The following is a 16,623-nucleotide window of genomic DNA, read 5'->3' as shown; positions in this document are numbered from 1 at the left end:
CGATATAACTCGGATTCTTGTGTTCTTTATATTTTTGGAAACCTCGTTACGAAATATACCACTTGGTATATCCCAATTATTGTTTTATAAAAGTTAAATTTTTTACCCTAATTTTGCTGGTGTTACATTATCCCCCCGTTAGAGAGAATTTCATCCTGAAATTCGCATTTTAACTTGGAATCTAATTGTTGCGGGCAGGCGTGAGTGCTTCTGGTTCATTTGTTCTTCTTGTTCCTTCATGAATCTAGATCCCAATGTGGGTGTTCCAGCGGACCTTCATTACTCCGCCTATCGCTTCGACCGATCGTGATCGTGTGGTTTTGGGTGTATTTACTTATGTTCTTCTAAATGTTAGCATATTCAATCGATGCTTTAGGTCAGCTTCGTTTTGAAGTTCATGGTTGAATTTACTCCTAGTTTGTGAGCTTGGAGTTGACTCGTTGTACGCGTGGTATTTCTAAATGATCTGTTAGGGGATACTATGGGAAGGTTGTATAGATATAGTACTCCTCACATGAGTACCTCGGGGTTTTGAAAGCTAACTATGATTTTTGAAATTGTGTTGGGTTTGTCGTTATAGATTGAAAGGTTTTTGTTAGTCAACGGCGAAAGTGAAGGGTCTTTTCATAGCACATGCAATTGGTATTGTGAAGACCAAGCTAATCCATTTCTAGTAGCTATTTGGGAAATTCTTGTCGTATTAATAGAGAAGTTGATCAGTAAAAATGTTCGTTAGTGGGATAGTGCATTCTACTTATGGTTTTTAGTGCTTTCAGTCTATTGATATTACTACTATGAAGGTTTTTCTTAATGATTGGGTTGTTTGATTGAGTAGATTTTTAAATCTGTGGCTTACGAAACTCATCTCCGCTCCACTAATAACCAAAATGCATGTATAGGAGTTACCGAGGGGAAACATACCCGTAACAACAATGGGATCTGCAATGACTTCCTCTTGGCCCATTGCGAATACTCGACCTCTCCTTCCAGCATTTCTGTTGTTTGCTTTCGGGCAGTCCCTTTGGAAGTGCCCCGTTGCTCCACATTAATAGCAAGTATGGCAAACTCCGACATTCGTGGTTAGAGCGGGTGGTTGGACTGGTCCTCTGCAGCAACAGACGGTGTGCCCCTTCCTATTGAACCTAGCGCTATACCTTTCATGGAAAGGTCCATGATGATGAAATTTGCATCGGTTGCACTTAGTCTGGTTGCCGTTATACGACCTTAGGGGTGTTGGAGTGGTAGGAATAGTAACAGTGTGAGCTGTCACTATATGTTGTCTTTTGGGAGGCCCTTGTTTCAAACTGTTCCCTTCCTATTCCAGGGTTTTCGTTTCCTGTTACGAGGTTTGTGGGTTGGAGAATTCTTATGGGCTCGGACTTGTTGGTTTCCTTGATTGTGGCAGAGATTTGAATTGTCGACACCATTCCCATTTTTACTAGCATTACTGGCATTGATATAAGCCATGATGCCTGATACGACGATTGTGACTGCAACACGAAGAGTAGCTGAGTCAATATGCAGAAGTGGTATGTCGTTGGTTGGTTGATTACTTCCAGGTGAAGACATGATTCTGTTACATGATGTGAAATGAGATGGTTAGATAACTAGGATTGTTGTTAGTTGGATTCTATACTTATAATTTCCTCACTTTGATATTCGGTTCCTAATGTTCCGGCTTACTTTCCTTATGATGTATTTATACTTTAGGGTTGAAATCTCAAGTTAATCTACTTTCATGCGTTTTGGGAGAGGGTATATCCTTTACCTTTCCGAGTTATGAAGAAGGATGTGATGTATCCATCTCAAAGCGTGAGTATTATACTTACCAACTCATTAGGTAATAATAATTATTACTTATTAGTCTGACGCATCAGGTTGTCTACCACCTCTCATGATTCACGAGTGGTTCCCTTTGTGCTCTCCTCGGTGGTAACAATTTGTTATATTCTGTATCTTATGAACACGACGTCCTTGCTTTTCCTCGGGCACGTTTTAATCTCCGTCGTTGTTTCGATTACCCTAGTTGAAGTTATAAAGGTTTGTTATCCTATGATAACCGTTTCTCTCTCTAAAGGATGTAAGTGATAGAAAAGTTGGGTTTATCGAAGGGTTCAGTCCGTTTGATTAGCGAGAAGGCATTTTCCAACTATAGGGTTACCGATGAAATGGTGGCAAGACTTCGCTAGTGATGTTGAGTTCAATAACATTGAACTACAATAGATTAGATCGGCAGGGACATTGTAGTGAGTTGCTATAACAGTCTATGACATGAACTGTGACAACTCGAAATTTTCATTCGGTCAAACCCTAGCAGTCAATCACTTCATATTATAAGTCAAGTTCAGTTTTACTTGTTTTTGGGAAAAATAAGTTCGTTTGATTATTTTAATATTATTTTTAAACGGACGGGTGAAAGAAAGTGTCGTCTCGGGTTTTGAATTTTAAAAACCGCAAACACCTTGCGTCTTAGAAGTTCCCGGCCAAACTATTTTGTTTGGGTCAAAAAATCATCTGAAAAACCCGTAAACTCATGCTTATCCATGAGTTTACTCCCCGAGTCTAGCCATTATGTGTTTACTCCCCAAATACCCAAAAGAGTAAACTCCAAAATATCATTTCAAGTATCATCCTAGATTTTGTTCTAGATCTTCAAACTAGTAAGTGTTCTAACCATTTCAAGTTGGTTTAATACTTAATCTAGTGTTTTTGCATCTATTCATCCATTCATTTATGTGTTTTGATTAGATTTCCAAAAACACCAAGAACATCAAGAACACACACTAAGTGTTCTTGGACTTCTAGCTAAATTCAAGCTTCCTTATAGTAAGTACTTCCATCCTTGAGTCTTATTAAGCGTGTATTACATATTAATATCAAAGAAAAGTACCAAGAACACCAAGATCAAGGTGTTCACGGTTTTGGGAGGCTCCCAAAACCGTAAACACCATTTATGGTGCAAAGTGGTGCCTTAAGGTGCCTAGATGCTTCACCATGCCTTAGGGACTTGCCTAGCCTCATCCTTGATGAGTTTATCACACAAAAAGCACCAAAAACTTACATTTTTATGTGTTTATGGTTTAAGGATCTCCCAAAACCGTAAACACCCCAAAAAGTGCATAAAAGTCCCATAAAAGTCCAATGGTTATTCCTTATGTCTAAATCTAACCTAGACTATTGCTATGATTGAGCTAAGGACTTGAAAACCCCCAAATACCAAACTTATGGGTTTAAGGTAGTAAACTCATGAGTTTAAGGTAGTAAACTCATGAGTTTAAGGTATTAAACCCAAAGAGAAATGACCATGAGGCCGTAAACTCCTCAAAGGAGTGTAATGATGCTCTAATCTCTTCCAAAGGCCAAACCACCAAGTAAAAATGCTTCAAAGGACTTGCAAAACCTCAAAACAACTTATGGTCAAAAAGAGAGGAGTTTACGACCGTAAACTCTTGAGTTTATGACCGTAAACTCATTAGGTCAAAGTCATGAAAACCGTAAACTCCAAGGGAGTTTACCCTTGAACCCCAAACACTATAGCAAGGTCCTTTAGCACTTAGATGAAATCCTTATGACCTGTAGGCTGTAGCACTTAAATAAGGTGTTTTACATGCCTTAAGATGTCTTAACTTTGTCAATTAGTGGTTTAAAGTTTAATTGGATACATATATGTGTGATTATATGTTAACTAGGATCATTGAATGTGAACAAGTCTTCACTTATATCCTAGCTATCCTACATCATTCAGTACATCCAAACCACCATCTTCAGGTGAGTTCATACCCCTTAATCAATGTTTTAAATGATTTTAAATGCTTTAATGGGGGGGGGGGGGGGAATACAAGTAGAAAACAACACGTTATTAAATCACTCATATGTATTTTATAACTATGTTTTCATCCAGCAGATTTCACATACTTTAAAATGTGATGCATTAAATGGTTTTATATCTTAAAAATACCTTGATAGCAAAAGTATTACGTTTGAAATGTTTATTAAAATGACATCAAGTCATTGTTAATTATTGTTCAAAACTCTTAGATGTCTTACAAAACCATTTTTACCTTCTAGAACAAAACTATATCTATACACTTATGTTCTTATATATGTATTGATGTTATAGTTTTCATCCTTCATTCAGTTTCCCACACTCTTGTGTAGCAAGGGTGTATAAACCTGCTTGGACAACCAATTACCTTCCAGTTAATTATTATAGGGATAGTTAGAAGATACAAAACATTATTCCTATTACAAGGAATTACATCAGAGTCAGTTCATTCATGATTCTATACTATACATTACATGTTACATGAGTACGCTTACATGAATACCTTACGTGAATACCTTTACCTAGATACATTTACCTGTATACACTTACATGAATACTTGTATGTCGATTCACGAGGATGATTTATTAGTGCCTTCTGTGTAAATTGTCCTGCCTATCCCAGTTCAACGGAATGTCTAGACGGGACTAACCATTCCGAAACCCACCTGTTAGCACCAGTGGTTGATGAACATCAACGGATGCCTACAGTTAATACTTATAATAGGAGTACCTTTACGGGACTAACCATTCCTTGGGCCTACTGTTCGCTATAGAGGTTGATGAACATCTATGGATGCCTACGGTTAATACTTATACTAGGAGTACCATTACGGGACTAACCCTTCCTCCCACCTGCTGTAGCTACAGAGGAAAATTGAGCAATCTATGAATGTCCAAAGGTTATACATTTCGCTAATCGCGATGTCGCGTTAATCCTAATACAAAAGGATAACAATTACATGATTACATTATTCCTATTACTTTATTTTGTGATAGATTCACATAAACGATGAGTTAGATTGATTTCATTTTTCCTATTACTTTATTTTGTGATACATTCACATAAACGATGAGTTAGACTGATTTCATTATTCCTATTACTTTATTTTTTGATACATTCACATAAACGATGAGTTAGACTGATTTCATTATTCCTATTACTTTATTTTGTGATACATTCATATAAATGATGAGTTAGACTAAGTACTGTTAGTAATAGTAAAAAAGGAAGGAAAAACTATCATTTTTACTTACAAAGCATTCGAGTCTTGGTAGAAGGCTACATCTCATACTACTAGGAAATAAGGGATTTTCTAGGGTTTTCATACTTATATCAACTATTTCATTTAAAGATTTACATGGCATTCATAACAACTTTCCAAAGCAAGAATGACACTTAAAATACTTATGAATTCACTAGCTTTAGGCTGATACTCGCTTTCAAAATAACTTGTATTCTCAGGTCACCAGTAGACAGGTACAATGGCCAGGTTTTGAGAAGACGGAGCACAGACAAGACTCGTCTTTTATTTTGATTGTATATTTTGGTGTCTTATTACAATGAAAGAACACACATGTATTAAAACTTTACTTTTAATGCAATGAATGATGTTGTTGCTTGTTTACTACTTTACACTGTTGTGATATTGTACATGACGTCCTCCACCCCGGAACGTTTCCTCGGTTCTCGGTTTTGGGGTGTGACATGAACTGCTAACATAGCCAGAGTATGAATTGATAGCGAGGATCTTTAACGAAAGAAAGAGGTCTATCATATTAGTTGGTATACAGTTACTTAGAATTCGGAAAATTCGACCTTGGGGTAGGTCTATAATATACCACACAGGGAAACCTGACAGTACAAAGACTTAACGAGACAATACTTGCTAGACAGAAATAATTACATGAAAAGAGTACTACTTAGAGGACATACTAAGGTTATTTCACAACCCAAAAGAAAGAAGGAGTAGAGTATCCTCTACTGGCGGCGGGAACTGTTCTGCTGAGCCTTTTGACCTGCCAACTGACGTTCCATCTCGAGTAAACGCATTTCATACCTTGCCTGGTGTGCTTTAAGTTCCCCGACTTCAGTTTGAGTTTCAGTTAGCTCTCTCTGCCAAGCTTCATTTTGATTTACGATTCTCCCGTGAGCTAATCCTAACTGTCGGATGTGAACTGTATTGACTCTAGTTTTCGCATCATTCTCCTCAGTTCGATGGATGGTTGTCCTTCCTTGCTCATCAATGCGAGCAATTCGTCGAACCAATATAGGAAGGACTCCGTCTGCCGAGCCTCCCTCGCTTAGATTGTTAAATTTTCCGTCTCCATTGAATGGAAGGGTTAACCCTGTTCGCGACTCCACCTATTCAGGTTGGTTTCCCATAGAGGTGTCGAGCCACGAAATTCCGGTCGAGGATTAAGATTTTGAATTGGAGCTGCTAAGGGTAGGTTATTGTCCTCTGGATCTGAGTCTGATTCTTCTTTCATTTCTTCTTCTGGATCATTCTCTATCCCTTCTCCACTGTCATGGTTCGGGTAGTAGGGGTCTCCTGGTAGGTGGAATCCAGCCGTTGTGTCTGTACGAGAATAGGGAGATAAGGATTATATAGAACTAAGGAACGTAAGGTTGAACATCAAAGCTAAAATTATTGTATGCATAAAATACTCCTATAGTATCCTAAATGTTATGTTTGATTCTAAGGTTGATAAGTTTGGTAAGTTTTAGATTTGTTGTCCATTGTAGCTATCCCCTGACATATGCTGGTCGGCTCTCAGACAAATATAGTTGATCAGGCTATATTTATCCCAGTCCCGATTAAATATCTCAAGGCATACCTGAATTGTACAACTCATCTATAATACTTCCATATTGTTTTAATTATGATACTGACCCTGTTATTAATATGAAATGAATGCATGCCTACTTTACAACAAAATTACATAAATTTTATTTTAAAAGTATGACTCTTACTCAGAGTGCTTTTGTCCAGTTGTGTTTATAGTTGTATACCAAAAAATGGTTTTGATATACTTAATTCACTATAAACAAAGCTCTAATACCAATCTGTCACACCCCCAAACCAAAACGGCGGAAACGTTCGGGGGCGGATGACGTCATATTAAGTATCATAACAATTGCATAGTAAGGAAAATACACACCACCAAATATATAAATATTTAAAAGTGTTTACATAATCGTAGTTGTTACATATTCAAAATATAAATACAATAACATGTTTCAAAAGAAGTCATTAACGCAAGAACGTTAATCCCCAAAAGATTAATTCCAAACCTGCTTAGCGGTTCCCTGAGAATACAAGTTATTTCAAAGAAAAAGTGTCAACAATTAAGTTGGTGAGTTCATAAGCGGTTTTGAGAAAATGTATGCCATTCCAAAGCTCATGCGTTTTCCAAGAAAATCCCTTATTTTCTTATAAAAGTATGAAATGCATATGAATGTTCATGTTGTGAATTGTAAATAGTTGCACCAGGAAAATCCCTTATTTTCCTATTAGTTGATTGTTTTAGATACAGGAAAATCCCTTATTTTCCTAAAGTAGTAGGTGGTCTCTAATGTCCAATACCGGAAATCGCAAGCAACTGACATGCTTAAAATGTTGAGGCATAGTTTTATATAATAAAGCTATAAGAAGACCGCACTTGTTAGATGAAGAATAGTGTTAATAAATACTCAATCATAAAATCAGAATACCATAATAATTGTCTATCCGGTGAGTTTTATAACCATACTAAACATAATATGCCCGTGGAGACAGTCTTCAGGCATCAAAACGTTTATGACAAACTGTCACCCAAAGGACTGTAGCTAACAGTCAGGGCGCGGGATCATGACTTCCCGTATAGATCTATACCCATTTGTCATGCTCTCCCAACGGGAGACTTTGGTTATAATAGACAGGACTTTAGGTTTTACCTTTTCGCAAAAAGGTAGCATTGAAGATGTAATTGTCTCACGGATTCTCAACTAAATATGTATTAAAGTGATAGTTTTGGTATGCAATGTTTATCCTCTTTCACAATGTTTGACAAAGCATAAATCATAAGTTCTTTGAATGCATAAAATGGTTTAACAAGGATGGCTAACAACAAGTACACGAGTAATATGATGCAAAATCGTTTGGATGAAATGATTTCCTTTTCTACCGTGTTACAAAGGCATGATGATGAGTTGAGTTTTCTTGTAAAAGCATCATGTTATAGTTGAAAATGGTTACCCTTGATATGATGTAGTATGCAAACGTATAAATAAAACATATTTCTATTTATAGAACATATTTTATCCCAAGAGGGTAAAGTTGTGTTGTGAGGTGTTTTGCATGATAACAACTTCATATGATAGTTAAAATAATAGTATGAAAAGTATAGCAAAAGCTCGATGTTTCACACGATTTTAGCTGTGTGTTTACTTGTATCTCCCTCTTAAAAGTGTTTAAAAGCGGTTAAAAACATATTTAAAGTGTGGTTGTAGGGGTATGAAATTACTTGATTGAAGTGGTTGTTTTGAAGTAGTCGAGAGAAGAATCGATCAGAACATTGACTAGAGAGAGTTGAAATCTCGGGATTCTCGGGGATCTCAGGAGTATAGACTTCCTTCAGAGCTTGAGTATAAAACCCGGGGCTTCATGCAGACAGTACTTCAACTGGAGAGAAGCAGTGTCTCGGGAACTTCGGGGCGTCGGACCTTGCGTCGTGTTCCAGGAGTGTTACCGGGGCTTCAGGGTGGTTTAGAAGGGCTTAACAGCAATGTTTTGAAAACGGGACAGGAGACCGAACCGGTCGTCTTACTGGTTCGATGGTTCAGATGGTCCAACCGGTCGGACCGGTCTCAAAAACTGGGAAAACCGGATGTTGTCATAATTATATTTAATTATATAAAAAATACAAAAAATGAAAAAAATAATTTTTTTTTAAATTTCCGGTTTTGACCGGTTCAACCGGACCGGTTTTTACTTGTTTTCACCGGTTCAAATGAATACCGATTTTTTGGCATTTAAGAACCGGATCCGGGACCGGTTCCCGGTTGAACCGGTGGAACCGGCCGGTTCGGTCCGGTTTTCAAAACATGGCTTAACAGAGAGTAGAAGTAGGAGAGAGGTTAGGAATGAGCAGCCAAACTCGAAAGGCTTCGATTTCTATATATAGGCTAAAAGTCGAAGTTCACGTCACGAGTTTTGCTAATTCACGTCGTGAGTTTGCCCCAAATTCATCATGGCATGCGTTATCTGTCAAGTGGCTCTGAAATGCATCAGTCAGACTGTTCACGTCGTGAACACTGACAATTCTGACATAACGTCGAAATTTGTGTCCCGAACTTCAGAAAATCATATCTTTCGCATACCATCTCCATTTCCAACGTTCTTTATATCCACGTGTAGCTAAGAAAAGGCTCTACAACTCTCGTTTAGACTCCATCGGCTAATTTTGACTTTATTTTTATTATATTATTTTTAACAGGCCGGGCCAGAAAAAGTCCGTTTAAATTCCATAACTCCTTCATCCGGTGTCCATTTTCGTCAGACTTTTTACTGTTGTACTCCTATTGTCAGGGTCTTCAACTTTCGTTTAGGTTGTGTCGACTAAAGACCGCTCGATCTCTATTTCGAGTTTTTAGCTGTCTATTGCTTGGTCAGAAACTTCGAAAAATCATAACTTCCTTATACGAAGTCAGATTTTGGCGTTCTTTTTATGTATGTTCACGATTTAATGATATCTATGAATTTCATTTAGATACCTAAGGCTAAAAAGTATTTTATCAGGATTTCGTATTTTACGTTTTAACAGTGTTTTACCGGTATTGCCGCGGATCTTCGATTGATCATAACTTCTTCGTTATAACTCAGATTCTTGTGTTCTTTATATTTTTGGTAACCTCGTTATGATATATACCACTTGGTATATCCCAATTATTGTTTTATAAAAGTTAAAATTTTGACCCTAATTTCGCTGGTGTTACACCAGTTTCATGAATGAGACATACTAACAGTAAAACTAACATTTTTCTTATATATATATATATATATATATATATATATATATATATATATATATATATATATATATATATATATATTTATATTTATATACACACACACACACACACATATATATATATATATATATATATATATATATATAATTAAACTTTTAATCTTATATAGTATAAGAGTGTATTTTAAACTTTTAAAATAATAAGTGGTTTAATCTTTTAATTTAATTAAATTTAAACCTATCTATGGATTTATTAATAGTCTTTTAATTAAAACACTTAATTAATTAATAAATAAAATCCATAAGGGTGTATTTTTAAACTATTAAAAATATTAGGGTTTTACCATTTAAATTTCAAAAAATTAAAACTTTTAATTTCAAATTTAAACTATCAATCCAAAATGGTTAAATTTCAAACTTTTCAAAATGTAGGTTAAATCTTTGAAACAAAATAATCTTATATTATCCAAAATTAACAAAATCCTTTAATTTTGATAAGGATATGATGATACCAATCAGAAAAATCGATTTCAGGCAATAAAAACGAATTATGGTAATCATGCAATTTAAAATCTGATCTAAAAATCGAATTTTTAGGTAATTGACTAGTCAACTCGTCGAGTTGGGCTCTGAACGCGTCGGGTTCATCATGGACTCATCGAGTTCATGTGTCAGACAACCAAAAATTTGATTTCTTGTTCTTTGGACGATTCATTCTTGCACAAATTCAAGTGAAAAACATCATAGGCTCTAATATCACTGATGGGTTTTGAGCATATCTACATTCCTATGTGATCATGCAACCCTAATTGCCTTGGATCTAAGTTTTTCTCTATTGAACATACAAATATGAACACCAAGGCAATAACACAAGATCTAGTATATACAATTTCGAAATTCACATAAATATTAGGGTTAGAAGATTATCTCACTTGTTATATTGTAATAACAAGAACAATCCTTGCTTGATCTTGACTTTTGAAAGCCTAGTGCCCCAATTATTGCACCTCTAATAGAGTCACAAACACTCAATGCAAAGGATGGATAGGAGAGAGATGAGGAAATCAGCCAAGGTTTGATCATACAGGCTTCGATTCGAAAATCCTACGTTAAAGGGCTTTATATAGTTGTGGCTGCTAGGGTTTTCAGGTGGAAACCCTAATATCTTGCTTAGGCACCAAGTAGCCCATAGATACTCCTTTTAGAAGCCCTTGGACGAAATCTATTAGGCCTCCCAATAGGATTTCATCCACTCCATACCACAGGAGTCCAGCAACACAAATTTGCAAATATCAATGATTTGCAAAACAGCCGCTCCATTATTAATCAGTTCCTTTAATACCAAAATTAATATCAAATTAATTTCTGATTAATTATTAATTAATAATATGATTTCCAAATAATATATTAATCTTATAATATATTAATAAAATCATTTTGAGTACCAATTTATTATCCATATAATAAATCTTACACACACACACACTGTCTCTCTCTCTCTCTCTCTCTCTCTCTCCATTATATCAAGTTGCATGAGTGAAGGCAACCCAAAATGACCATGCTACAAATCAAATCAAGTACATACCAATTATAATTATGAGCTTAGATACGTAATCCAACAAAAATAAGCTCATCAAACTTTTGATGCGATTTTTTGGGTGCTTGTTTCAACCCATACAAAGAATTTACTAGTTTACATACCATATTCTCTTTACCAGGCATAAAGAAACCTTCTGGTTGTTTCATGTAAACTTCTTCATCAAATTCATCATTTAAAAAGGTTGTTTTAACATCCATTTTATGGATAATTAGATTGTGGATAATTGCCAAGGCAATTAACAATCTATTGGTAGAAATATGCACGACCGAAGCATACATATCAAAATAATCAACACCGGGTTTTTGCCTAAAACATTGAATGACCAAGCGGGTTTTGAACTTATCACTAGTCTTATCATTTTCTTTTTGATTATCCATTTGCAACCAAGTGTTTTAGAACCTAGAGACAAATCAGACAACACTCAAGTGCTGTTCTAAAGAATTGATCACATTTCATCACTAATCACTTCCTTCCAAAAGACAAATTCTCGAGACTCCATGGCCTCTTGATATGTTTTTGGATCATCCTCATTACTATAGCAATAAGAGTATTCAAGACTAATTTCATCCCTTGAACCTTCCACCAAATATAGTTGGAAGTCGAAACGAAATCTTTTGCAATTCAGCCTCTTTTGTTTCTACGAATCTCTTGTGTTTCTGGTACAACAACATCATCTTGACTTTCTGGATTTTTCACTTCATAATTAGTTGCCATAAGTAAGTTATATAATGTCTCTTGACACTAGAATCACCAACAGAGGGGATATGTTAGCATAATAAATTATCTACATTGATATTGTATTGGACTATTATTTAGCATTTTAGATTGATTAACCTTAGATAGTTTTCCTTTTATAGTAGTCTTTTTATTTGTAATTAACTTGTCATTTAATAATAAATCCTAGCTGCTATGTTTATCAATTTACACTTTGTTTCCATCTTCTTGTCCACCTACACTTCAGTTTGAAACATATACGTCACTTATCTTGTAGCCAATCCTCACTACAAGAAAGTTTAGCAATAGCGGCGACGCCTTTAGCGGCGACACCAAGCAATAGCGGCGACATGTAATTGACGTGTTACATGTCATCGCTATTGCTATCGCGCATTAGCGATGAAGCAGCGACTCATTTGCAGTGACTTGTCGCCGCTAAAGGAATTAGTGGTGACAGCCCATACCTTTAGCGGCGACGCTTGTCGCCGGTGTTGCCCACTATTCTTGTAGTGCCTCTTTTCCGCCTGACGACTATGTAGGTAGAAGGGGGATTGCTAGAGCTTAATAGTCAAATTAGCATTGTGTTGGTAGTTAGTTTTAGTTGACTAACAACCTCATGTATATTTCCATGTAAACGATAGTCAGTTATGTAGACTATGTATGTTGTGGTTTATGTAGTGTTCAATTCATTCATTGAGATATACAGTATAGATTTTTTTTTTTTTTTTTTTTTTTTTTTTTTTTTTTCTTTTTCTGGTGGGCACTACTCAATTGATTTATTACATTATTGTTGTTATATCATATACTTTGAACATTAAAATGGTGTATTTTCCTTCTTTCTTGATGTTTATTTCTCGTTAGATTCTTTAGTTTGACTCAAACATCAAATACATAAATGAAATTTCTTCATCAAATGCTCGTAAAATGATCTTCATAAAGTAAGTGATCAATGTAACAATGTTCAAATTAATGATATATTTTATGTCATTATGACCATGATTGCATTACATGATTGCGCTCTTGTGAACGAGTCCCTTTTCACATTCTTCTTATTGACACAACCACGTGAAACTCGATCAATTTGTGTTTCAAGAATGTGAAAGCGCTCGTATGTTAAGTGGCGAAATATCATTTAAATCTCCATCTAATAGACGTTTTGCTATGATGACATTCACACTGTCAGTAACATGATACGAGTCCCAGAAAATGTACTTTGATCTATCTGGACAAATCTTAGCGTATGGCAAACATGGAAGTAGACCACCATGTGAGCCCAGCACGTGGCAACATGCACTATCTGCGATTTCAAAATCTACAACAAGAAAAAAGCAACTCATTAGTGCTATAACCATGACTTACAAAAAACTATCACAATAGATTAGAATACAATTAAAGAGAATACTTGTATTGTGTATGGTCAATGGTGAGCATATAAGAAAGTTCAGATCACTTAGAAAAAACCACGAAAAATGGCTACTTTTTTTCCGCTTCTCTACAATTACTCACCGTATGATCTATAGTTTTGGATGATATCCTCGACGATACTATACACATCTGCATAAACAAATGTCGATCCTTTGAGTGTGGCTGTAAGTTCTATGAGCATCTCTTTCAACAGGTGATTGAATTGTTGTGCTACGAGATTTTGAGAGGCTACACACTCTTTTCCAGTTAAAGGATTATAATCCCTTTCATATGGGATGCATCCAACAGGAGGAGCATTTGTGACGACAATCTTTCGAGCACCAAGATCATAAAGTTTCTGTACACAATAAATAAAACGGTCCAAGGTTAATTAAGCAACTCGTATAACCTTACAACAAATATATATATATATATATATATATATATATATATATATATATATATATATATATATATATATATATATTCTTCAATACCAAAATTAAAGGCTTATAGCCGTAAGTTGGATCGGACAAATATACCGTAAGTTGCCTTCTAAATGCTGAAATCAGGGTTTCAATGAAAGTTTCAGGTGGTGGCTGATTCTTGATCAGGCTTGGTAGGAAGTAGTTATTGATAAAATCGTTTGAACTAGTTGTTACTTGGAAGAGAGCAGTAGCGAACAGCTTCAGTGTTGCAGGAGCACCTATGCTTGAGATTATGTCGAGCCTGGTCTTTGCAAAGTTGTCCAGTTGTGCATCCATTGGGATTCTCCCAATCTTTAACAAAAGATAAAACACCAAGTTTAAATCCAGTTAGAAAAACCAGTTAATGACGAAACTCTCACTGAGTAAAACTCGTGGAATTCGTAAGGAAAACGCAAATATTGCAGTAAATAATAGACATGGGACTTACATAGTTTGCTCCTGATTCATCAAGGATTCCACTAGCACCAGAAGCATAATTGACGCCTTGTAGAACTACCGGACCAACGGTGGTGGGAGCCATGTATGGTGGAGGAAAACTTTTAAAACCCAATACTTGTCCTGTGGAAAGAAAAGTTAATAACAATGAAAGTATATATATAACGTATTTCTTAGTTAAAGAGAAACATTAATTAATTAAAGAAGAAAATATAAGTTGCCTAAAATGTCGGTAACAGTTCTTCCATTCGTAAATCGTCCTGTTGCCTTCCCAAAATCTACGCCTATGGGGTCATGATCAGCCTTGGCCAAAGATGGTATGTAGTTGTTGTTTCCCACATCCACCAGCGAATCACCAAAAACAAAAATTGCTGAGAAATTTTGAGCCATGCATGTTCTTCGACAAAGCATGGCTATGAAAATTGTGGACAACAACCACCAACACGACATGGATCAAAGCAATAATTCCCTCCAACAAAATTTGAAGTAAGAGTACAGTCATATACGGAGTTATGAAATGAAACTCGATTATAGCAAGAAAATTATATAGATAATGATGAAATCGTCGAAAGGTTAAAGTTTATGTGAGACTCATGCCCTTATGGTTGGATGGATTTTGGACGGAATCGCCTTTTGAAAATACCATTTCTGTAGATACAAAAAGGTGGGTGGTTTAAAGAGTTAATGAGCAATACCGAAATTGGGTATCAATTAAAATTTATTTACATGAAAATTGAGGAGCCAGTAAAAGTTTAAAAATTGGTTCATAAAAGTAGTCCAACATGTTAACAGTAGCCCATGACATAATAAATGCTTTCGTTCAAATAAAATGTAAGTAGTTATTTTAATAATGTCTTGTAATTTATATATAATATTTACTAAATTCAAAATATACACAAATTTGTGTGGATCAAGAACGGGCACATTTTTGCCCCATCTAAAACTTTACCCAAGTTATACCCAAACCCAACGCGTAAATACCTAAAAGGAATAGCCTAGAGGGTACGGTGCTTTGTTTTTGGATCATAAAAGGAGGAAGGCTACATCTTGAGGTATATGGATACCAGCAACTAAAAAAGTAAGAGAACGGAATATCCCATTACCAACGTTTAATGCAAGATATGGGCACTACGAAATATATATTATTAGTTATGTCATTTGGATTAATGAATTCACCAACAACATTTATGGATTTATAGAAAAAAAAATATGCAGATCTTAATTAGATATATTGATTACATTGTTCGTCTATGACATACTTGTATCCTCGAAATAGGGAAAGATGTACATTAACAACATTGCAAGTTGTTCAATTATTAATAAAGGATGGTAAATTTCATTGGTCGATTTCATTACTCACACCCACGATATACATCAAATGTGACAATTCAGATTTTTGTTAAAAGTAAGTTGTTAACGAAATGAAAATCTATGAACTATATGTGAATTATGGTCCAAAAGCGTAATTTGGTCAAAAGGGACAAAATCATGAAATTTTAATTGTTATGTCTTTTATTTATGTTTGTATAAGTTAACTAGACCGATAATATTGAGCTTCGTAATCATAAAGGTAAAAAATGTAAAATTTGTGAAAATGAAATTTCACGTAAAATGGTGAAAGTATGGACCTTAGAGCTTTGGTAAGGTAACCAAACGTAAATTTTAAAGGACGAGAAAGGTTGAATGAAAAGAGGACACATAATACTTAAAATTTAAAAAGAATCAATTTAATTGGTTAATAGAAGAGTAAGTTAAGAGCTCGCAAATTTGGAAGAAAAACTAGTTGGTGTTGATGAGATTTTAAGCCAAAGTATGTAATTAAAGTTGTAGTGTGTGTGTGTATATATATATATATATATATATATATATATATATATATATATATATATATATATATATATATATATATATATATATATATATATATATATATATATATGTGTGTGTGTGTATATATATATATATATATATATATATATATATATATATATATATATATATATATATATATATATATATATATATATATATATATGAGTAAATTACAGAAAACTTCCCTATGGTTTGGTCAAAGTTGCAAGTTTGGTCCCTAACTTTTTTTTTTGCACTCGGATAGTCCCTGTGGTTTAATTTAGTTGCGTTTTTCG

General features: G+C 35.0%; 1 protein-coding gene across 1 annotated transcript; it reads right to left on the bottom strand.

Moving 5' to 3' along the window:
- Nucleotides 1–13,046: 13,046 nt before the first annotated feature.
- Nucleotides 13,047–15,031, bottom strand: LOC145059390 (GDSL esterase/lipase At4g16230-like). Its single transcript, XM_079007245.1, has 5 exons — nt 14,698–15,031; nt 14,469–14,599; nt 14,096–14,332; nt 13,656–13,911; nt 13,047–13,461 (listed from the first exon to the last, which is right to left on the bottom strand). Exons 1-5 carry the CDS (start codon nt 14,924–14,926, stop codon nt 13,238–13,240), a joined length of 1,077 nt encoding a protein of 358 aa, XP_078863371.1. The 5' UTR covers nt 14,927–15,031; the 3' UTR covers nt 13,047–13,237.
- Between the last annotated feature and the right edge of the window lie 1,592 nt (nt 15,032–16,623).

Source organism: Lactuca serriola, chromosome 6 (genome assembly GCF_051521515.1).
Source record: "Lactuca serriola cultivar US96UC23 chromosome 6, Lser_US96UC23_V15, whole genome shotgun sequence".
In the NCBI taxonomy this organism is placed as follows: Eukaryota; Viridiplantae; Streptophyta; class Magnoliopsida; order Asterales; family Asteraceae; genus Lactuca; species Lactuca serriola.
The sequence above is the reverse complement of the archived record's forward strand: the minus strand, read 5'-3'. Positions and strand labels throughout refer to the sequence as shown.